This window comes from Salvia splendens, chromosome 4 (genome assembly GCF_004379255.2).
Source record: "Salvia splendens isolate huo1 chromosome 4, SspV2, whole genome shotgun sequence".
Taxonomy (NCBI): domain Eukaryota; kingdom Viridiplantae; phylum Streptophyta; class Magnoliopsida; order Lamiales; family Lamiaceae; genus Salvia; species Salvia splendens.
This window is the reverse complement of record NC_056035.1, coordinates 35,619,233-35,641,835: the sequence shown is the minus strand read 5'-3', so window position 1 is coordinate 35,641,835 and position 22,603 is coordinate 35,619,233. Positions and strand designations below refer to the sequence as shown.

The 22,603-nt window shown below is 39.8% G+C and overlaps 3 protein-coding genes and 1 pseudogene across 5 annotated transcripts; all 4 read left to right on the top strand.

Annotated features, from left to right (window-relative positions):
- The first annotated feature begins 4,328 nt into the window (after window positions 1-4,328).
- LOC121799304 (transcription factor FAMA-like) lies at window positions 4,329-6,338 on the top strand. Of its 3 annotated transcripts, none has more exons than XM_042198626.1 (5): window positions 4,329-4,356; window positions 4,630-4,752; window positions 4,884-5,495; window positions 5,576-5,962; window positions 6,051-6,338. In XM_042198626.1, exons 2-5 carry the CDS (start codon window positions 4,729-4,731, stop codon window positions 6,138-6,140), a joined length of 1,113 nt encoding a protein of 370 aa, XP_042054560.1. In that variant the 5' UTR covers window positions 4,329-4,356; window positions 4,630-4,728; the 3' UTR covers window positions 6,141-6,338. The 3 variants fall into 3 exon arrangements, with proteins under 3 accessions (XP_042054560.1, XP_042054562.1, XP_042054563.1); XM_042198629.1 differs by lacking the exon at window positions 4,329-4,356 and adding an exon at window positions 4,423-4,453; XM_042198628.1 differs by lacking the exon at window positions 4,329-4,356 and having other exon boundaries at window positions 4,371-4,752.
- A 5,186-nt stretch (window positions 6,339-11,524) lies between these two features.
- Window positions 11,525-12,968, top strand: LOC121800480 (UDP-glycosyltransferase 87A1-like). The gene is made up of 2 exons (XM_042200048.1): window positions 11,525-11,824; window positions 12,642-12,968. Exons 1-2 carry the CDS (start codon window positions 11,542-11,544, stop codon window positions 12,707-12,709), a joined length of 351 nt encoding a protein of 116 aa, XP_042055982.1. The 5' UTR covers window positions 11,525-11,541; the 3' UTR covers window positions 12,710-12,968.
- A 3,243-nt stretch (window positions 12,969-16,211) lies between these two features.
- Window positions 16,212-17,922, top strand: LOC121797650 (60S ribosomal protein L13a-4-like). Its single transcript, XM_042196288.1, has 4 exons — window positions 16,212-16,540; window positions 16,998-17,114; window positions 17,202-17,289; window positions 17,637-17,922. The coding sequence occupies exons 1-4, from the start codon at window positions 16,269-16,271 to the stop codon at window positions 17,778-17,780; spliced, it is 621 nt and encodes a 206-aa protein (XP_042052222.1). The 5' UTR covers window positions 16,212-16,268; the 3' UTR covers window positions 17,781-17,922.
- A 3,059-nt stretch (window positions 17,923-20,981) lies between these two features.
- LOC121801064 lies at window positions 20,982-22,603 on the top strand (annotated as a pseudogene).

Below are 22,603 nucleotides of genomic sequence, written 5' to 3'. Positions count from 1 at the left end.
TATAGAGTTGCGCATGCCCCAACCACACTCATGTGAAGACACAACCCTTTCTTATTTAATTTTAATTAATTCATTTGAATTGAAGCTTAGTACTATGGAGTATTATAATTAGAAATTCGATATACTCATTAGAATTTTAATTAATTTCTACTAATCGTAATGGTATTTAATTTTAATTAACATATATTGTAGACGTCCGCATAAAAATCTTTGCACTTACTTTGTCTTATTCCATCAACAATCGTGTTTCAAAAATCATACCTCTCTCAACCCATACGGCCATACCTCTCTCCTCATATATCTCCCTTAAATTTTAAATTCACATTTTTAATCACCAATTAATATATAAAATTGAATAACATTATAAATAACAAAATCATTCGTTAAAAAGCATAAAAAAATTTTAAAAGTGAAAATGTGTTGGTATTTATAGAGTTTGAAAATTACAAATACAAAAAATTGTATAATTAAATTTCATAAAAGTTACTTATTAATTATACACCAAATGTATATACTAATATAGATTTCTATTTATTGATTAAAAAAATCAATTAAAAAGATACAATAAATATTCTGTATAGTATAAATTCGAATTTATATAAAAAAGTTTTTGCATTGTGAGCTTGCGTCTGCAACGAGTGGCACGCTCCGTCCCGTGCCTCCAGGCTCCAGCCCGGCTTGGCACCATCTCCAGTATCCATCACTCCAAGTCTCCACTCCCTACAACAGGCGCACATCACCCCGCACACCTCTCGATGGTGCAGCGCCCACTCCCCCACGTTACCGTTAGACGTCACCACGGTTCCGGAACCGGCGGTTCACGGTTCGGAACCGCCGGTTCCGGTTCAATAAATTGATGAACCTGAACCGGCCCGGCCAAGGTGTGGCGGTTCCGGTTCGTGAACCGTGGAACCGCCGGTTCAAATGAACCGTGGAACCGCCGGTGATTGGCCGGTTCCGGGCCGGTTCCGGGCCGGTTCGGCCGGTTCGGCGGTTCGTTTTGATTTTTTTTTTTTTTTTTGCATTTTGTAAATTGTAATTCAAGTTTAAAATGTAAAAAAACTTGCGTAAATAACATTAGAATGAAGCGATGTACAAATGTAATTTTATTGATACAAATTACAACTTCAAAATTACAAATTACAACTTTAAAATTACAAATTACAAGTTAAAATTTACAAATTACAACATAAAAATTAGAAATTACAACTTCAAAATTATAAATTACAAAAGACTTAAAGTCTTCATTACAATTTACAAAATTACATATTCGAAATAAAGGGGAGAAAAAAGAAATAAAGGAAAAGGACTTGAGCTCAACTTAAATTTAAACTTAAATTTAAAATTTAAGTTGAAATATAAGTTGAGATGCCTACGTATCCTCAATGCTCAATTGCATTTTGGAATCAAAGTCCACGTAGTTCTCTTACCTTGCTTACCTATTTGGCTTGATCGGAAGTATTGGCGCCTACTCTTCTTCGTCGGGGAAGTAGTCTTGGTCGGGTTGTACTACTAGTTTGTCCCAATCCGGTTCTTGGTCTCTAATTTCGGCGGAGCACCAATCATCAAGTAACATGGTGGCTTCCATGTTTTGTCCGGTGAGCCTACTTCTTCGGTCGTCCAAGACGTTGCCTCCAACACTAAAGGCGGACTCGACGGCGACAGTGGAAGCCGGAACCGAAAAGATCTCCTTGGCCATTGATGCAAGGATGGGAAAATCTTTCTCGTGTGAAGACCACCAATCTAGGACGTCGATTTGTTGGGGAACGGGACCTCCTTCTTCCTCATTGAATGAAAAGTGTGAGTGTAAATATAAATCTAACTCACTTACCGAATGTGCCGTCCTTCCTCCGCTGCTGAAGGCGTATAGGTCCGCCAATTGGGATTGGGTGTCGGGGTCATCAACTTGGAAGAAGCCAAAGTTCTGTGTTTGACGGGGGGGTCTAGGTCGAACTTGGTGGGTAGTGTTGTACTTGACTTCGTAATCGTGAAAGAGAGACCGCAAGTCGAACTCAAAATTTCTTTGGAGGCTTGGGAGGTGGGGGAGGTTTATTTGGAATGTTTGGGCAAGGTTTATGTAGTTGTCGTCGTCGTCAGTTTGCAAAGCTCGGAGTGGTTCAAGATCAATAGAAGCTAAACTGTTGTAATAAAATTTTAAAATTTTGAAAGTACCAACTAGTTTCCACTTTGGATCCAAAACTTTGGCAAGCAAAAAAACTGTTGGGATCTCATTGAAATACTTGAGCCATTTTTCAACCATGTAATATAAAACACACATAAGCTCAAGATTGTTTGCGGAATTTTTCATTGCAGTTTTAAAACCAAGTGATATGATCATGCAATGTTCTAAAACACGAACGGATGTGCAATAATACACACCCGATAACTCCATAGTTGTACTTCGAAAATTTTTGAATAATTTAAATAAACTCAGGCTTTGTTCCCAACAAGAAGATGTTAGATATAAATCATCAACATGGTAAGTTCTATAAAAATCAACTAAATAGTCTATATGCTCCATTGTAGATTGCAACATGTCATATGCAGAGTTCCATCTAGTAGAAACGTCTAAAGTAAACTTTGTGTACCTTATTTTCTTCGAGTGGCAGTACCTTATTAAAACTTACTAACATATTAAAACTTATATCATATAACATAATAAAACATATTAAAAAACTACTAACATATTAAAACTTATTATAACATATTAACATAGTAAAACATTTAATTTAGAAGTTTAGAACTTACTTGTAATCGAAGAGCGGCTCGCCTTCCCACCTCCTCCGCAACTTGTGCTCTAGAAGGGGCACGACGACGACGAGAGTCACTTTGATCTTGGGCAATTCCCTTGCCCCGATCACCACCACGACGAGATGAAGACATGATATTATGGAAATTGGAAGTAGAGAATAGAGAGTAGTGTTTATGTGATATTAACGTAAACAAGAACAACGTGAGTAAATTATGAGCGCAAATAACGTAAACAACTTGAGAGAAAGAGGATGGAGAATAGAGAAATTGAGATTGAGAGAGAAATTCTTATCAACACAAGAATGGGGTAAGTAGAAAATGAAGATGAGGGGGTATTTATAGGGGAAAAATGTGATTAAAAAAAGAAAAAAAAAGAAAAAATTTCAAATTTTTGAAATCCGGCGGAACCGCCGGTTTACCGCCGGAACCGCCGGTTTACTCGTTGAACCGCCGGTTTTTGGTCAGAAACCGCCGGTTTCGTCAACGGTTTTCTGACAAAAACCGGCGATTTCTGACCCGGTTTCTGAAAAGGCTACGTCTAGGCCGGTGGTAGCCTGAAAAGGTGTCGGAACCGGCGAACCGCCGGTTCGGAACCGCCGGTTCCGGTGAAAACCGGCGGTTCGGAACCGCCGGTTACGGTTCGCAAATTTCATGAACCTGAACCGGCCCGTCGGACCGCCGGTTCCGGTCACGGTTCGGAACCGCCGCCGACGGTTCCGGTTCCGGTTCGGAACCGCCGGTGACGGTTCCGGGCCGGTTCAGCCGGGCCGGTTCGGTTTGGTGATGTCTAGTTACCGTTGCTCTAATGAACAACACGCACAACCCATCATTCATCTTCTTAACTATTCATGGGTACCACATTTTTATATTCAATTCATCACTCTATTATTTAAATTTATTTATTACGAGATTTAAGTAAATTATATAATCAATTTAATTAAATACGAGATTCATTAAAAATAAAATATTCACCTGAAAATTTAATTTTTTATAATAAAATATTCGCTCGGTTGAGTTTTGAACCCACAACTTTTAGGTATTTACACTTCACTAGAAAAAAATATTAATTTTGTACTATTAAAATACAACAAATTATATAGGTACCAGAAAGCAATAAAAACTCTCTTAATTACATACTCCATTTTACATACAACAAATTATACAAGTACTAAAACACTGGTATCATTTACCTCATTCCCATTTTAACAAATGATTCTGGCTAGTTTAACAAATAATTCTGTGTGTGAGTGTGCCCTAAATTAAGATTTGATTTTATACGTATAGGTAGAGAGAGCTTCGAAGAAAAGTAAAGATCCAAACCAATCTCCATTTTCAAGATTCAAAGTTCAAAAAAAAAGTATAGATCTCTCGAGCGTTGGTCAATTACAGCAGTCATGAAAAAGAAGGTGGTGGTGCTAACCTGTGATATGCATTAATTAAAGAGTGAAAAAAGTGTAGCATGATAATCTTTTGTGTGAGGTGGAAATTAATCCACTGGCTCCTCTCTCCCACCTCATGACTCACACACACACATATATATGCATATTATAAAGTTAAAATACAGCTGCTTCAGACAACAAAATCTGTTCATTTTCTCTCAGATAAGTATGTATCTTCATTCATCACGATTAGATTAATAATTTGTCTCTAACTTTCTGTACAAAATCAACTCTTGAATTTTCCACTCTGTTTCTCAGGGATGGTATAGCAATAGTGTTGTTTCATCATGTTGTGTCTTTATTTCTTTTGTATGCTTGCATAATTAATCTTTTTTTGTCATCATATGATATGTCAACCCAATCATTAATTTGTTTATACTTTTTTCTTCTTCTTGGTATTTGACAAGATTTATATTCATAATTGCTGTTACTTGAACAGGTATTTTTGGTGGACCCTTTTGAGCTGTAAAAATATTACAAGGATATTTTTGTTACTTGACTGGAGCCCAACTAAAATTTCATCTAAACCCACAAATATATGGAGAAAGAAGGAAGTTACATGGTATGGGAATAATTACACACACACACACATGAATAGGTCCAAGAATCATTTGTGTTATATACTCCTCATTGACTTACATGCTATACCATTTCATAAAAATGTTGTCTTACTTAGAACCTTGCATTTGGCAGGCAAATTTTCCTGGCCTTGATTATGAGCTTCAAAATCATCAACTACAAGATTCGATCAATCAAGAAATGGGAGCAAAATCTACAGATCACAACAGCAACCAAATTGTGGATTGCATGCTACAAAATCCACCACAAAACCAGCAACCACCTCTTCTATCACCATCCAACTTTTGCGGGTCGAATTCATTCGACAAGCTGAGCTTCGCAGATGTGATGCAGTTCGCAGACTTCGGCCCCAAACTGGGGCTGAATCAAGGCAAGGCGCCCGAGGAAGAAGGCGGGATCGACCCCGTCTTCTTCCTCAAGTTCCCGGTGTTGAACGAGCATCACAATCAGCAGCATCAGAACCACCATCTCCCCTTGATGGCCTCTGAGGAGCAGGAGAGAGAGGATGGAAAGAGCCCTCAAGTGGAGAATGTGAGATTTCTCGGTGAAAAGAGCCCTCAAGTGGAGGGCAAGAGCAAGAGGAAACGGCCTAGAGCTTCTAAGACTGTTGAAGAAGTTGAGAGTCAAAGAATGACTCATATAGCTGTGGAGAGGAATAGAAGGAAGCAAATGAATGAACATCTTCGTGTTTTGAGGTCTCTCATGCCTAGCTCCTATGTCCAAAGGGTAGTTAATTAACCAAATCCTTATAATTTTAATTATGGATATATGATTTAACATTAATTCATTTTCTAATTTTTTATTAGGGTGATCAAGCATCTATAATTGGTGGAGCGATTGAGTTTGTGAGGGAGCTGGAGCAGCTGCTCCAATGCCTTGAGTCACAGAAGAGGCGGCGGCTGTATGGAGACGGGGCGAGGCCGGGTGGAGATCCATCCATGGGCATCCCAAACGAGCAAGGCGGCGGCTATGAAACTGCGGGATTGGGAGAAGAAACGGCAGAGAGCAAGTCAGGCTTAGCAGATGTGGAGGTGAAGGTTTTAGGGTTTGATGGTTTGATCAAGATTCTGTCGAGGAGAAGACAAGGACAGCTCGTCAAAACCATTGCTGCACTTGAAGATTTGCACCTCACTATTCTGCATACTAATATTACTACTATTGAACAAACTGTTCTTTATTCTTTCAATATTAAGGTAATTAATCTTACTCTAATTCTTTTATTAAATGATAATTAATTAGTTACTAATTGTTTTTATTAAATGTTTGTTTTGTGTGTTGCAGATTAATGGAGAGGCAAGTTTCACAGCTGAAGACCTGGCAAACTCAGTTCAACAAATTTTCAGTTTTATCCATGCAAACAATAGCCTGTGATTACGATGTAAATATATCATATATGTATACAGTATTTGTATGAATGTGTCCACCAATATAGTCATTGTATTATCTAGGCGTTTTTTTACATTCTTTAATATAGATCTACTTATATATAGGGAGAAATGATATGTTATATATCAACTGTTAGCATTATCTATTTTATTTTGTACATTTAATTTGATTTTAATTTCCTTAATATTATTGACATAATTAATTTATAAATTACATGCACAATCCAAATTCAATTTTATCTTTTATTAATTTATTTGAAATTATAGTGGAAATGAATAAATCAAGTTTTGATTTTAAAGTACTACATAAGATATAGTAGTAAACTAAATACTCCTTCGTCCCATAGTAGATGTCACACTTGGGGGATGACACGTGATTTTAAGAGATGTTATTTTGTGTGTTAAATGGTGAGAAAAAATATAATTTTATAATTGATCTGAGAAGGAACTTTTTTGAAAAGAGGAAATGTGACATCTTTTGTGAGACAAACTAAAAATGAAAGTGTGACATGATAGGACGGAGGGAGTATATAAATAAAAATAAATAATGTCAATATGAACTAAACAAGAGAAGTATTATTGGACAATGCTCACAAAACATATGTAACATAACATTTTTGAATTTAATCAATTTATATGGAGTACTAAAATTTTACATAGCACAAACCTAAATTTCTCCAATTAATATGTGATAATGCATATCTGTTTGTATTCTATAAACGACGATTGATATAAATGTCGTATTTTACGTTTCGTAGGTATTGATAACTCCATAGATATTAGTAACACACGAATGTCTAAACATTGTTTAGACACTCTGATTTGATGGCTCAACACGACAACACCCATTTGTTATATGTCTGTATACAAGACCTTTTATTGGTTTATAGTTTATACATAACAGCATTAGCAATGGGGCGCCCTAAGGCGCGCCCTATGGCGCGCCACGTCAGCAGTTTTATCCTCCTACCCCTCCACCTGCAGTGGGGCGCTCTAAGGTGCGCCCTATGGCGCGCCACATCATCATTTTATTGTTTTGTTTAATTAATTTAACTGTTTTCAAATAACAAGTAACGAGTAAATAAAAAACGGTCTAAATAACAAACGGCGAAGTTTTAATAAAAAAAGTTACATCATTGAACTAATAAAAAAAAAAAAAAACTAAGTCGGACCAATTCCCAACTTCCGACGCAGCTCATCGAGTAACGCCCGGAGATATTCGGCTTCGTCGGGGTCGGTACACTTATTGAGGGCCCTGTGCGTCTGCAACATCGTCCTTGCCATCGACGCTGTTGCTAACGACTCAAACGCGGTGGCCGTCTGGGCCGGGAGCTCTACCGGGACCGGAGCTTGGGTTGCAGCGGTCGACGATGAGGTCGCGGTCGCCTTCCCCTTGGCCTTCGCAGCCTTGACGCCGGGAGGACGCCGGAAGGACACCGGTGTGCCGGAACTCCCTTCATCCACTTACGTCCGGTTGAGGTCAACCGGGTGATTGTCGCTGCCGCTGCTCGTGTAATCACCAGCTTCAGTGGTCTTCGTCCTCTTCGGCGCACCAGTGTGCAGAATTCTACCTTGGAACTCTGCTTGTCACTCAAGAGCACCCAGATGGCCTCGTGCTTGAAGTCGCCGTACATCGACCGGTACGACAACAGCGCTTTAGCGCGCACGTCGCTCAAGCTCTCGCCGCTCCCCTGTGACCGCGGGAACTTCTCGAACTCCGCCGCGTACAAGTTCACTTGCTTCTTGACTTGATCCCAGTGCTTGCGGAGTTGCTCACGCTTGCGCTTGTACGCGGTCGGCGGCTTGACCGAATTGTAGAGGTCCGCGATGCGTTCCCAATACGCGATATGTCGCTGGTTGTTCGCGAATATCGGATCTTCCGATATATCTACCCAACACCGGGCCAAAGTGAGAGTTTCGTCGTCGTTGTAGTTCGTACGGCCGGGGGCGTACTCATCGCAATCACCGGGAGGCGGCAACTTCTGCGCCCGCTGCCGGTTCCGCTTTTTTCTGGCTGGGGCGGAAGCGGTCGCGGCGGGGTCGGGATCGGCCGCTGCGGTTGGGCGGTGCGGAGACGGCTCCATGTCAGACAACCCATACGATTCCGTACTGAAATCGGGATCGTAATGGGTGTTGGTGTCGAACGAACGATAATCGTCGGGTTCTGTACCCGGCCAATGCGCCCCTGCGCTAAACGTAGGACTATTGGGGCTTGAATCCATTTCGTAGTAATTATGTAAATGTAAGTTTCGAAAATGAAATTGAGTGAAATGAAATGTTACAAATGAATGGTATTTATAAAAAAACGAAACCGCGTGCCATCGTCCGCGGTTGATCGTCCGCGACCTCCACAATGGGGCGGACGATGGCTATCGTCCGCGACAGCCGCAATGGGGCGGACGATGGCGCGGACGATGGCCATCGTCCGCGACCGAAGTATAGGTGTCCGCACCTATAAATCAGAGCTTTTTAGTAAATCTTAATTTACTAAAAAGATTAGTAAATCTTAATTTACAAATTTTAAAAAGAAATGCTATCGTCCGCGCCCTATGGCGCGCACCCGCAATGGGTGCGGACGATGGATGGCGCGGACGATGCGCGCCATCGGGCGTGCCATCGTCCGCCCATTGCGGATGCCCTAAGCCATGGATATTATGTAGGGCAAGACAAAATGTGCAGAAGGTGTCGAATTCATTTTGTACTCCCTCCGTCCCTCTGTAGTAGATGCGTTTCATTTTGAGCACTCGTTTTGAAAAAATGATAATAAATAATTAAAATAGAAAAAATGTAAAATAAGAGAAAAAATAATATAGAGAAGACTCTTAATTATATTATTCTCTTTTTTTACTTTACTTTTTTTTACGCTTTAGCTATTTATTATAATTTTTTCAAAACGAGTGCTCAAAATGAAACTCATCTACTGTGTAGGAACGAAGGAAGTAATAAATTAGAGCATATAGAATTCAAGGTCAACGCTTCCTCCCCCACTCGTATATAGGTTGACTTGTCAGATATGGGACAGATCGAATTGATTAAGAATTGATACAATTACATGCGTGTTGTTCTCTAGTGTAATTTACAGAAAAATCAATTAAAACTAAAATGTGATTTTGCGAAATTAGCTAGTCAACATTTGTTCGTATAAGGCCCATTCTAGGACTGCACATGGTGGTGGGGTTTTGATATTTCTCTATAGTCAATTTAATTACCCTCCATCTCTAGTTTTTGTATATTCCTCTATATTGTCTTTGTATGATGTGTTTTTGGAAGAAAAAACTACTGTACTACATTTTTAACCCCTGAATTTTACTATAATATTATTTACTTCTTTTATTTTAAGAGTGAATTGCGAAACTGGCATATGAAAAGTCCAGGTTGTATATTTAATTTATAGTACTCATGAAAATAAATAGCATTAAAGGTCAATTTTTTTGGATGAATAGAGTATTTATAGATGAATTAGTAAGGCTGGGTAAATATACCGAAAAAACGGTATATTGATCGTATCGTATCGAAAAATAACGAATTTTTACTATACCGAAATTTCAATACGGTAACGGTATAGATATTATCTATACCGAAATCTGGTATACCGAAACTTTTGATACGGTAACGATATGAAATTTTTTCATATCGATATTTTTGATACGATAACGATACAAAATTTTCGATAAGATATATCGTATTGACCAACCCCTATGAATTAGAGGTTAAAACAATAAGAAAATTTTAAAAATTAAATAATTTAGAAATTGGTAATAAAACGGTAACATTTGAGGAAGTGAGAATTTTTTTTATATCGCTTTTTTTGAATTTTTCCAAGTTTTTTTTTAAAAAAATAAAAATTCCAACGGTTAAAAGGAAGCCGACTCGCGGAGGACGAGTGGGTGTCGCCGTGCACTCCATATCGCGGAAGTCTCTTCTGACGGAGACGTGGTCTCCGCAGAGGGCGGCTCTCCGCATGCAACGATGGCCAGATTGGGACGAGACAGCCCGTCCAACCGGGACTGTTGTGGATGCTCTTACTTACGTTTCAACAATGTGAAATCTGGATTCCGTTCCAGATTGCCAAAGAGTTAATCTCACTTGATCACGTTGTACAACCCATACGTTGTAGTAGTATTTGTTTTATGTTATGTTCCTCACCAACCAAAAAAGGGGCCGGGGAAGGCCCAAACCACGTGCATTTTACACCAAATTGGACCCTCCGCCAAGCCCAATGCAGCTGACTTTTGTTGGTTGGACAACAGACATGAAAGGAATAATTTAATTGTGGGAAACAAATTCATTGGTGCTCCAAACGTCGGTGGCTAATTTGACAAGCTTAGTTAGGCACAGATCTCTAGTTTCCATACATACGTCTTGAATTATTAAACAAAAATAGTAAAAACTTAATACTCATAAAATCGTTAAGAGTAGTACAATACATTTTATTAATAATATTTAATTTCCAGTTACAAATGTTCTCTGCCCATTTGTAAGCGTATAATACTTTTTATCACTAATTATCGTAGGAGTAATTGATACTACTCAATAAAAAAACAATAATAGTGATCTGATTACTAAGTCTCTAGAAGGCATATACGGTTACCATCTGATTTTAATGTAGTCGAATTCCGTTTCCGGTGAAAACAATTCAATAATTATTTAAGTTCGTGATATTAGATGCTAATGTTGAAATTCGTGTTAAAAAATATCGTGATATTAGACACCAATATCCTTTTATTTATTATTTTTTCTTCTATTGTATTTTATCTCCATCTAACCCACAAAAACATATCTTTTTTTTTCGAACTTTTACTCTTTCTTAAAAAGAGATGAATTACATGTTGATTTCAAGAATTTCAAGCCTAGAAGATTGGATCGAATGATCATAGATCGTTGAATTGGATTTGCATCGGTTTGTTTCTTTTGCCCCCATTGACGACAGGGAGTAAATAAAATTTGTAATTTAAAAGTCCTTACATATTTCCAGACACAATTATTAGTATATCATTAGTAATCATAATCCTGATATTCCAAATTTTAAAGAATCATAAATTTTAGAAATCATAATCATAACTCATAAGAATCATAATTAATCTTTTTCCGGAGAACTTTAGTTGTCCGTAAACAAATATGGTCCAACTCTAAGTGTAGGAACTCTATCGAGTAATAGATCGTCGCCCCAAACCCCTAAACACGCAAGCTGTGGTCAATGTCATCATTCCTAAAATGCACGAACAAATTAGTTGGCTATTAAAATATGAAAAACCTACATTTTGAAAAAACTCAAGAATAATGCCTCTACATTTGCAATATCTCGATAACATGAAAACATAAAATAGAATTGCAACAAGATTTTTCACACATCTCGTGTCCTTGACCAACTGTACCCAGTCGTGAATATGGTGGGAATGGGATGCCACATCAACCCGATGCTCAACCTCTGCCACCTCATACTCCACTCCCGCCCCTATATCACCGTCTCCTTCATCATCACCCAGGAGTGGCTCGGCCTCCTCGGCGATACACCGTCCCCGCCGTCTTCTACAACACCCGACACCTGGGTCTTGGACGTCGGCCGTAACCGGAATATTCCGGTGGCTTCCTTTTATACCATGTCTGCCACCGTCTTCTCCATCTTCCACCACTATGATCTCGTCTCCCAACACCGCCATTCCCCTCCAGGTTCTAATTTCCTTTTTTTTTAATACTATCTCATTTGATCTTATTTCCATGCATTGTAGATTTAATCTTTTCAATCATTATATGATATTCAATTAATGGTGGGTTTAGGATTCAGGTTGATTTATTTTCAAAACAGAATCGGAATTTTAAAATTTTAATTATTAGAAAAATTTAATAGTAAAAGGATAAGTATTCTGGTAATAATATATAATTAATACTACTCCTATATTTTTATTTTTATGGTTACTATTAACTCTGGTTTAAGTTTAATGAATTTTTTATATTTTATCTCGTAATTTTCCAAATAATTATTGCCTATAGAGCTAGAGATAAAGTATGCAGCTCGGTAGAATATCTAAAGATGTCCAATAGATTACTTGAGGAGTAATAGTCCGTAAAATCACAAAGTAGGCTGAAATTTGATTATCTCATCAACTTTAACTCTTGGTCGCTAATATAATGAACTTTTACCTTGTAGCGAATTTTCCATGAGATTATTTTTACTAAGTTAAATTTGATGTGACACATCGGATTATATAGTTGAAACAGTCAACATAAGAATCAATGTCGCTTTAAATGACTGTAAACAACATTATTTTGTGCGTTACTTAAGTTTTAAAATCTCTTTCAAATTTTGTCGAAATTCCAATTCGTAGAGTTTCAATACACTACATGAGTTCTTGATTTTTGCGACCCAATTATATACATATATTGTAAAATTGTCATTTTGCATTGGTGTTTGCATTAAAAACAAACTCATTTTACGTTTGAAGAATGTGCCTATTTAAATTAAGATTCACATTGCATCTGTTTTCAGGTCAAATAAGAGAGGGAAACATTGTAGACTATGTTGGGGTACAAACCTATTCCACATCGGATGAGTGAGAGAAGTTGGAAGGTGTATATAATTCCTGTCCAACCCCAATTAGTTTGAGGTCTTTTGGGAGTGACCCAAAAATAAATCCATGTGGGCTTGACCCAAAGCGGACAATATCAAACTAATGTTGCAGTCGACGATCCTAACAGACTACATCCCTGGAGTCCCTCCAATAAGGTTCACAGATCTGCCAACTTAATCCATGGCAAATGCAATGAAGTTTTACCTCAAGTCTTGCAAGCAATTTAATTAACATCAAAAACTCAATATCTTCTCTTCGCCTCTGTTTATGAGCTCGAATCCCAAGTTATTGATGCTTTGAGACAAAAAAATTCACCCAAAATCTACTCATTAGAGCATCCGCAGCGGTGGCGAAAGACGCCACCGCCGTCCGCGCCGTTGGCAAGGCGCAGGACCGCCGCCGCTGCAGCCGCGCCGCTGGCACGGCGCTGCTCGATGTATCGAGCACGTCCGTGCCAGCGGACGCACACGTGGCGCGCTCCCATTCGTCAACGGCATAGCCGTTGTGTTTAAATTTTTTTTTATTTTTTTTTTTAAAAATCGGTATTTAATTATAAATAATGCTAAAAAATAAAAAAAAAATATTTTCCAAATCCCAAAAATATGGCCGTTTTTTTTCCCGTTTTTTCTGAATTTTTTTGATTTTTTTTTATTTTTTTTTTCCCCAAAATCATCTATAAATACACACATTCATCATCCATTTATCACATCAAATCATCTCTCATTCATCTCTCATTCATAATTCTCATACAAACTATCAACACATTCATCCCCCACTCAAATTCTCAAATGGATTTCACCCATATTATGGCGGAAGCGGAACGCGAAGAACAAGAATACTACGAACAACATCGTGCCGCTTACGAAGCATATGTCGCGGCGAATACCCCTGCTCCTCCTCCTCAACGAACCAGATCAAATCGACGGTACATCCATCGTGACCGGGAGGGAGCCCACGAAAGGCTCGTTGCCGACTACTTTGCCGACCAGCCGCGGTTTCCGGCAGATTACTTCAGGCGCCGTTTTCGCATGTCAAAGCGCTTGTTCATGCTAATTGTCAACACATTGTCCGCACGTGTTGAATACTTTCAAACAGGTGTAGATGCAGCCGGCCGGCAAAGTATCACGGCGTTGCAGAAGTGTACGTGTGCCATCCGACAACTCGCTACTGGGCAAACGGCCGACATGTTCGACGAGTATTTGCATATCGGCGAGTCCACTGGAATCCTATGTTTAAAGAATTTTTGCGAGGGCGTTCGTTCTGCTTTTGGGGATGAATTCCTTCGAGCACCCACCACTGATGATTGCCAACGGTTGCTTCGTCTTCACGAATCAGTCCATGGCTTTCCCGGAATGCTTGGCAGCATTGACTGCATGCATTGGAGGTGGAAGAATTGTCCGACTGCTTGGAGGGGGCAACACTTGAGCGGTCACAAAGGCGGCGGCCCAACGCTTATCCTTGAGGCGGTCGCCGACTACCGCCTATGGATTTGGCATGCATATTTCGGCGTTGCTGGATCCAACAACGACTTGAATGTGCTATATTCGTCACCACTCTTCAATGATGTGATGAATGGTGTAGCACCGGCGATCGACTTCACCATCAACGGAAATATATACCGCATGGGTTACTATCTCGCCGATGGTATCTACCCAAGGTGGTCGACGTTCGTGAAGACGCTCCACAACCCGCACGACCCGAGACGGGTTCTTTTTGCGCAGCGTCAAGAGTCAGCGCGGAAAGATGTCGAAAGAGCCTTCGGGGTCCTTCAAGCTCGATTCAACATTGTGAAGGCCCCGGCTCGGCTGTGGTACGTGAATAATATCGCCGACATCATGTTCACGTGTATTATATTACACAACATGATTATAGCCGACGAAGGGCCGAGGGCGGCTAGCTTCTACGACGAGGACGAAGCCGGAAGCTCAACAGCGAGGTCTCCCCTACGCCGAGGCGAGCATACGACGGTTGGCCAGAGGATCGAGACAAGACACACAATGCGCGATACTCGAATCCACAATCAACTACAAGAAGACCTAATCAACCACATGTGGGCGAAATTCGGCAACGAGTAGTGTCATTTTTAATTTTTAGGATTTTAATTATGTAATTTTTAATTTTTAGGATTTTAATTATGTAATTTTTAATTTTTAGGATTTTAATTATGCAATGTTTAATTTTATTTGTCATTTGTAATATTTATTGTGGGTTTTAAATGAATTTTAATATTATGGAAATGTTTTTGTGTAATTGAATTTTATATTAATTGTGCTCGTCCTTGCGGAAGAGCACAGTTGTGGGTGTTGTGCTCTTGCCAGAGAGCAGGCATGAATAGTACCGCCCGGGCCCACAACCGTGCCGCTGGCAAGAGCACGGTTGTGGATGCTCGCAATACCAACCTTGAATTCTGCGGTAAGCCGCACTACCTCAAATGGTTGGTTGCTCAGCCACAAGACTCTGTTCTTTACATCTCAATTTGAGGAAATTGTTGCAGGGGTGATTAGTAGTGGTGTTCGTTTCCTGTGGGTCGGGCGTGGAGAGGAGGATCTCCTTCAAGAGAAATGCGGGGGCAGAGGGATAATAGTCCGTAGGGGGGTTCTGGTCGCACTGTGGATGGAACTCAACTAAAGAAGGCGCGTTTGCTGGCCTTCCCATGTTGACATTCCCTATATTTTCAGATCAAGTTACTAATAGTAAGATGGTTGTGGAAGATTGGGGGTTTGGAATGAGGTTGAAGAAGGAGGATGATAGTTTGGTTAGAGGGGATGAGATTGCTGAGCTTGTGTTGAGGGTTATGGATTCGGAAGCGAAGGAGAGGAGAAGAAGGGCTAAGGAGATGAAGGAGATTTGTAAGAGTGCAAGTGGTGTAGGAGGATCTTCTCATCTAGATCTTGTAGCTTTCATCAAAGACGTTTGTGGATGCTGAAGTTTGGGCATGGGATTGCGATCTTGCTTGATCATAGTTTTTGAGTCAACTTTATTCAAATAAGTATTTGGTGTATTTATATGCTCACACACTTTTGCGGTTGTGTGTTGTATGTTTAAGGTGTACTGACAATTTGTGATAATTTTCTTTGTAGTGATTTGTGTATTGGTGTTTTTGTTGCATTTTAGTGGTGGACAATATATTTTGTGCGATGGAATCCTTCTTCTATAGGCTATGGACACAACATGTAAGAAATGTTTGTGAAATATGATGCGATAACTTTTATGTTTGACAAAATTAAAACTAAATGCAAATATTTAAAAAATATAAAGAAGGATAGTTTGCATCACATTTTTATCACCAAATAGTCCGTATAATTAATTTTTAGCTCAAAAAAATAAAGAAGAAAAAAAGAGACTGCCGCTCGAGTCTGTCTAATTTACGCATTGGAAATAAGAATGTGAAAGTCCAATCCAAATGGGCCGAATTGATAGCCCAAGCCAAACCCACAATTAAAGCCCAACCAACTAAACCAAACAACATAAAAATACCACATTCACCTCCATCCTCAAACCCTAATCTCCGCCAACCCCCATTTCGTCCGCCTGAGAGAGAAAAAATGGTGTCGGGTTCGGGGATCTGCGCGAAGAGAGTGGTGGTGGACGCCAGGAACCACATGCTCGGACGCCTGGCCTCCATTTTGGCGAAAGAGCTCTTGAACGGCCAGAGAGTCGTCGTCGTCCGCTGCGAGGAAATCTGCCTCTCCGGCGGCCTCGTTCGCCAGAAAATGAAGTACCTTCGCTTCCTCCGTAAGCGTATGAACACCAAGCCCTCACATGGCCCCATCCACTTCCGTGCTCCTTCAAAAATTCTCTGGAGGACTATTCGTGGGTACGATTTTTCGTTTTCGATTGCAGTCTACATTTTTTTATGTTTAAACTGTATGAAAATGCTTTGGATATATGAATGCTGTTTGGACTTGGCATCAATTCAAATTCAATTTTCTTTTCAATATTGTGATATTGTTTAGGTCATCGTGTTAAATGCTGTGCACTATAACTGTAGTTTGACAATCAAATAGTATAGATATGATCTATTGCTTAGTTCATTAGCCATATGTTGGCTATGGTTAATGTACTTAGTTTATGTATTTAGTCTATGCATAGTTTTTCCACACTTTTGAAATTGATGAAAGAATTTCCAGCTCGATGCATACCAATACCATTCCTTTCTTATATTAACGATGCTGGACTTAATTGCATTTTCAATGACTTGTGTTTTAATGTATTTGGATTCCTTTGGATGATAATGTTGAGGTTATGCTCATTTTAGTTATGCATTATCACAGAATGATTCCTCACAAGACTAAGAGAGGAGAGGCTGCTCTTGCTCGTCTTAAGGTCTATGAAGGTGTACCTCCACCATATGATAAGATCAAGAGAATGGTCATTCCAGACGCTCTCAAGTACGATTTTGATTGATCAAATGACATTATAATTTGTTTGTCTGTTTTTGGTAATAAACCTTGTTACATATTATATTTTGACAACAGGGTTTTGAGGCTTCAAGCTGGCCACAAGTATTGCCTGTTGGGAAGACTGTCATCTGAAGTCGGATGGAACCATTATGATACCATCAGGGTAAGTTCATCTATCATTTCTATTATCTGTAGAGTTAGAGATTATACTCAATACTACATTGAATTTTATATCAATATCTCATAAGTCTACTTTGCATAGCTATACATAACTCTGGGAGATTTCTCTGTTAAAGTTGCTTCATTTAGGATACAGTTATTGTTATGTTGCACAGAACTGAGATTTCTTTAAAACTCCCTTTTGTTTCAAAATTTATTTTACCTTCCTCTAAATTATTCTCTACTCTTTTTTTTAAATCCTAGCTGAATTTGCTGTTATTATATCAATTTATGATTGATGTTATTATGGTATATGTAACCTCATATTTATATTGCGGCGATATTTTGTAGGAGTTGGAGAAGAAGAGGAAAGACCGTGCTCAGGTAACATATGAGAGGAAGAAGCAGTTGACAAAGTTGAGGATTAAAGCTGAGAAGATTGCCCAAGAGAAGCTTGGTTCCCAACTTGACGTTATTACTCCGATCAAATATTGAATTTAGTGTTGTAGTCCTTTGCCGTGTCAATTTTAATGGTTACTGATTTGCTTTTTGGATTTGATTCTATTAGTAATTCATGTCCTCGGAATATCTTATTTTCGCATGTCACATTAAATCAGAATTTTCTTTTTCTGAGTTAGTTGCATTCAGCAGTCCGCCCCACTTCAATACTTACAGAATGTTTTCAGATGAAATCTTTGATTTTATTCCCCGAATTAATTTAATACTCCTTATGCTGAAAATATTTTTTGGTGCCTGAATGGCTTAAAAATTGACAATTAGACGACGAAAAAGTTTTTTGTTGATTTTCTGGATTTATTTTTAATTTCTGAGTTGGCATTTTATTTTCTTATAAAATTCTAAGATTACTTAACAACTTTAAGAGCATCCACAACCGTGCTCTTGCCAGCGAGCACGGTTGTGGGTTCGGCGCCACTATTCCTGCTTGCTCTTTGGCAAGAGCACAACATGTACAGCTGTGCTCTTCCGCAATGACGAGCACAATTCAATTTAAAATTCAATTAAACAAAAATATTTCCATAATATTAAAATTCATTAAAAAACCACAATAAATATTACAAATTACAAATAAAATAAAAAAGACATAATTAAAATCCTAAAAATTAAAAATTACATAATTAAAATACTAAAAATTAAAAATTACATAATTAAACTCCTAAAAATTAAAAATTACATAATTATTGGCTAATATTACCCGTGGAAGACTACTGATCCGGCGGCACTAACCCCAATTGTTTTTGGAGACCAAATATCATGGCCTCGTGCGTTTGAAGTTGCGTGGGGGTCATAGTTGACCTATCGGGCATATTGAGTTGGCCTAAGAGCATCCACAGCGAGTTGTTCGGGGGTGGAGGTGGCGCATAGGGAGCGGGTTCGGCGCGACGGCTGTTGGCCGCCGCCTTCTTCCTTCCTTGCGGTCGGCGTTGGGAACCGCTCGGTCCGGCGTCGGGGCTACCCAAATTAGCTCCAGCGAGTTGGCTAGCCACTTCTTCGGAGCCGGCGTCGGATAGGGATACCGACCTTGACCGTTTGGAGGAGCCGCTAGAGGAGGATGTTACGCCTCCCATATACTTCGGGTGCGTCCGCGTATCCTGCCAAACGTTGAGGTACTTGAACGACTTGCAGTTCATGGATTGGTAGGTGCTCAGCGCGGCAGTGATGATGTCGACCTCGCTCTGGCCGCTCCCGACATTCCGCTGTTCCTGGAGGAAATAACCACTGAACTTGCCAATTTCATCGTTGGCTCGGCTGATGGCGTTGCGCACCATACTCTCGTTGCGCTCGATCGTTCCCGGCGACCGGTTTTCATTGTACCGACGAGCGACGCGCCACCAAAAGTGCTCGCCGGATTGGTTTGTGCCAACCACCGCATATTCGGAGATTTCCAAGTACGCCTTGAACAATTTATCCATCTCCGCCGGAGTGTACGGTGTGCGGGCACCGCGAGTAGGAGGAGTCGGAGTTTGGGAGGGGGCGGTCGGCCTAGGCTCCGGTGTCCACCCGTATCGCCCTTCGGAGGCACCTTGATCGTCGATTGGGTATGGCCGGTAGCCACCCAGAACGCCCGAACTTTGGGTTTGAGGAGGGACCGAATATTCCGTTTCCGGACTAGGAAACGGTTGTGAACCGAACCATTCGGGGTTCCAACCGTGAGAGGACGGGTGGTCATCGCCTTGGCCGGACATTGTTATGTTTTAGGGTGGAAGAAAGATTGAGAATGGATATGAGAGAATGAAGATGAGAATGGATATGGGAGAATGAATATTAGAATTGTGTAGTTTGATGTGAATTTTTGTGTGTGAAAGTGGGGGTATTTATAGATGAAAGTGTATATTTTTGGGGGAAAAAAATAAAAATAAAAATTTAAAAGTGGTAAAAAACGTAATAAACGGATATATTTTTTTTAGAAGTGAATTTTTTTTAAAATTTTTAATTAGTTTTTTTAATTAAAAACGATTTTTAATAAAAATATATTCAAAGGCAACGGCTATGCCGTTGCCCAATCGCCGTTCGCCACCGTTGTGCATGCTCTTAGGCCACCTGCAACGCGTTACGCGGGTGGTCCGTGTCCCGTTACGCCGTGACGGAACCGGGGCGGGACGCGTTGCAGCGTCTCGTCCCGTCCCAAGCCCGCCGGATTGCCCGTCCTGCCGTGACCAATCGCGTGACGTCTCGCCACGCGCCGAGGCGACGTGGCGAGCTCCCATGCGACGCGTGACGCCCACTCGCCGGGCCGCGAATGGGATTCGTCACGCTGATGCAATAATTCATATTTTTCTAAATTCGAAATAAAAAAAAATTAATTGTGAAAACGGTAATGTTACCTTTTTTTATAGCCGTTTCCAATTTTTTTATGTTTTTACTCAATAAATACTCCTAATTCATCCTCATTTCACACACAACTACACATCTATTCTTCTCAAATCATATCCATTTCTTCTCCAATTTTCATCTCAAATCATCTCTCTTTTATTCTTCCCCCAAATTTAATCGATCTCATGGATCCATATGAGCAAATGCGTCAAATAATGAAAGAATCACTTGAAGAAGATCGACGCTGGGAAGCGGACGAAGCCGCGCCGCCCCAAAGACGCTCCCGGACTTACATCCATCGTAACCGGGAGGTTAGTCCGCGACTACTTCTGCGATAATCCGGTGTGGGGAGATACCTACTTCCGTCGCCGTTTCCGCATGCGGCGACCGCTATTTCTCCACATCGCAGATACATTGGTGGGTCGGGAAGAGTTCTTACAAGAAAGGTTCGACGCCGTCGGCCGTCCCAGCCACACAACGCTGCAGAAATGTACTGCAGGAATCCGTCAGCTTGCGACTGGACAAACGACGGATGTGTTCGACGAATACCTCCACATTGGAGACAGCACTGGGAGAATGTGTTTGCTCCAATTCTGCAAAGGCGTCCGGGCAGCCTTCACCGACGAATTTCTCTGGAAGCCAAGCACAAAAGATTGCCGGTTCTTGCTCCGCCTTCACGAATTTGTGATTTTTTTTGTTTATATATATAGGGAGTAGTATTTTTTATTTTTGGTTTTTTAATGTGTTTGTAATGGCAGGGAAAAGGTTGTAATTCCAGCAAACAGGCCATTTATATATTTGAAAGGAGCAGGAAAGGATAAAACTAGTGTGGTATGGAGTGATTCCTCTGGTACAATCTTTGAAATGCCAACTTTTAGTTCCATAGCTGACAATATTTTGGTCTCAGGAATCACTTTTGTGGTAAGAAATGGAGTAATGTTTTGGTTTATTCCATTAAATACATCGCCTTCAATCATTTTTGGTTTGTAACGTACTCACTTTTATATCTTGGCAAGAAATGATTTTTTTTTCTTCTATTGTTTATGACGCCGATCAAAATTAAAGGTGCATGACGTGATAGTCGGAAAAGTATATGTGGACTAGCCGGCTGGCTATCTCAAATAAATCTCATGTGTATTTTTCCGACATTCAAATAGATCTCATGTTAAAAAACTCAAAATCTTAATATGTAAACCAAAATATGAGTAAAATCTTCATTATACATATGATGATAAAACTTTAGTTATATTATTAACGATCATAGTAGTATATTTTTCCTTATAAGTATAAACCAATATAGAAGAAACCCTAAAATTAAAATATTTTTCTTGACAGAATGGTTACAATTATCCGCCAAGAAAGGACATGAACATTAAGGTGGCGGTGGCAGCGAGGATCTCGGGCGACCAATCAGCCTTCTACGAGTGTGGTTTCTCGGGGTATCAGGACACATTGTTGGACGATAAGGGTAGACATTACTTCAAGCTTTGCACCATTGAAGGAGCTGTGGATTTCATCTTCGGAAATGGTCAATCGATTTAAGAGGTAAATAAAATTGAAATTGCTTAAAATTTATACATTGTCGTTGATTTGTGTTATGTACTAAAAGCACAGACAGTTAAGATTAAGTCTTTATTTAGTATTACTATTATCTAATGTAGAAAGAGAAGTAGGTTGATGTTGATTGCAAGATATCCAAATTTCACAAGATCTACATTTATCATAAGTTGCTCGTCAAACGTTGACTCATAGTCTAGTTACGTCAATGGGTTTACGATAAGGATGAAACATTGTTTGCTCGAAAAATTAAGAGCATTGTAATAATTGCAATTTTTGACATTAACGGATTAAATATTTATTCCCAATATAATGACCTCTTCATTAATGGAGAAAGCCATACCTCTATAATTAGTAGGAAAGGAAATTCCATAACATCTATTTATTATTGCATTACTAATAATTTGTTGGTGGCAGAAATGCGACATATCAGTGAATATTGGAGAAGTAAACCCTGCTGGAACTGGTTACATAGTTGCACAAGCGAGAAAGAACAAAGATGAAACTATTGGGTTTGTGTTAAAAGAGTGCAATGTTTATGGAAAAGGACGTGCCTTCCTCGGTAGACCATGCCACCATGGTACCCTTATTCAAGAGTCACCTATTACGCTTCCTCTCTCTCGAACATAATCGTTCCCGAAGGATGGCAACTTTGGACTCCTGACGACCCTACGTAGCTTACCATTTCATTTCTCACCACCTTCATGTGTTTATTTGATTGATTTTCTCATTAATGTAGCTTTGCTTCTATTGCATTGATTAGGGGCGCAATAGCTGTCGCTGAGGAAAAATGCACGGGACCAGGATCGGACAAGTCCAAGCGCGTTGCGTGGGAGAAAACCCTAACACAACAAGAAGTGAAGTATTTTACTAGCATGTCTTACATCGACAATGTGAGGTGGATTGGTAGGCTGCCTATTAAAATATAA

Bases quoted from the DNA above. Each gene is read 5' to 3' on its own strand.
- LOC121797650 (XM_042196288.1), top strand. From the start codon at position 16,269: ATGGTGTCGGGTTCGGGGATCTGCGCGAAGAGAGTGGTGGTGGACGCC. The intron at 16,541-16,997 runs GTACGATTTTTC...GCATTATCACAG, and splicing joins CTCTGGAGGACTATTCGTGG to AATGATTCCTCACAAGACTA. The intron at 17,115-17,201 runs GTACGATTTTGA...TTTTGACAACAG, and splicing joins GTCATTCCAGACGCTCTCAA to GGTTTTGAGGCTTCAAGCTG.
- LOC121799304 (XM_042198626.1), top strand. From the start codon at position 4,729: ATGGAGAAAGAAGGAAGTTACATG. The intron at 4,753-4,883 runs GTATGGGAATAA...TGCATTTGGCAG, and splicing joins AGAAAGAAGGAAGTTACATG to GCAAATTTTCCTGGCCTTGA. The intron at 5,963-6,050 runs GTAATTAATCTT...TGTGTGTTGCAG, and splicing joins TTTATTCTTTCAATATTAAG to ATTAATGGAGAGGCAAGTTT.
- LOC121800480 (XM_042200048.1), top strand. From the start codon at position 11,542: ATGGTGGGAATGGGATGCCACATCAACCCGATGCTCAACCTCTGCCAC. The intron at 11,825-12,641 runs GTTCTAATTTCC...ATCTGTTTTCAG, and splicing joins ACACCGCCATTCCCCTCCAG to GTCAAATAAGAGAGGGAAAC.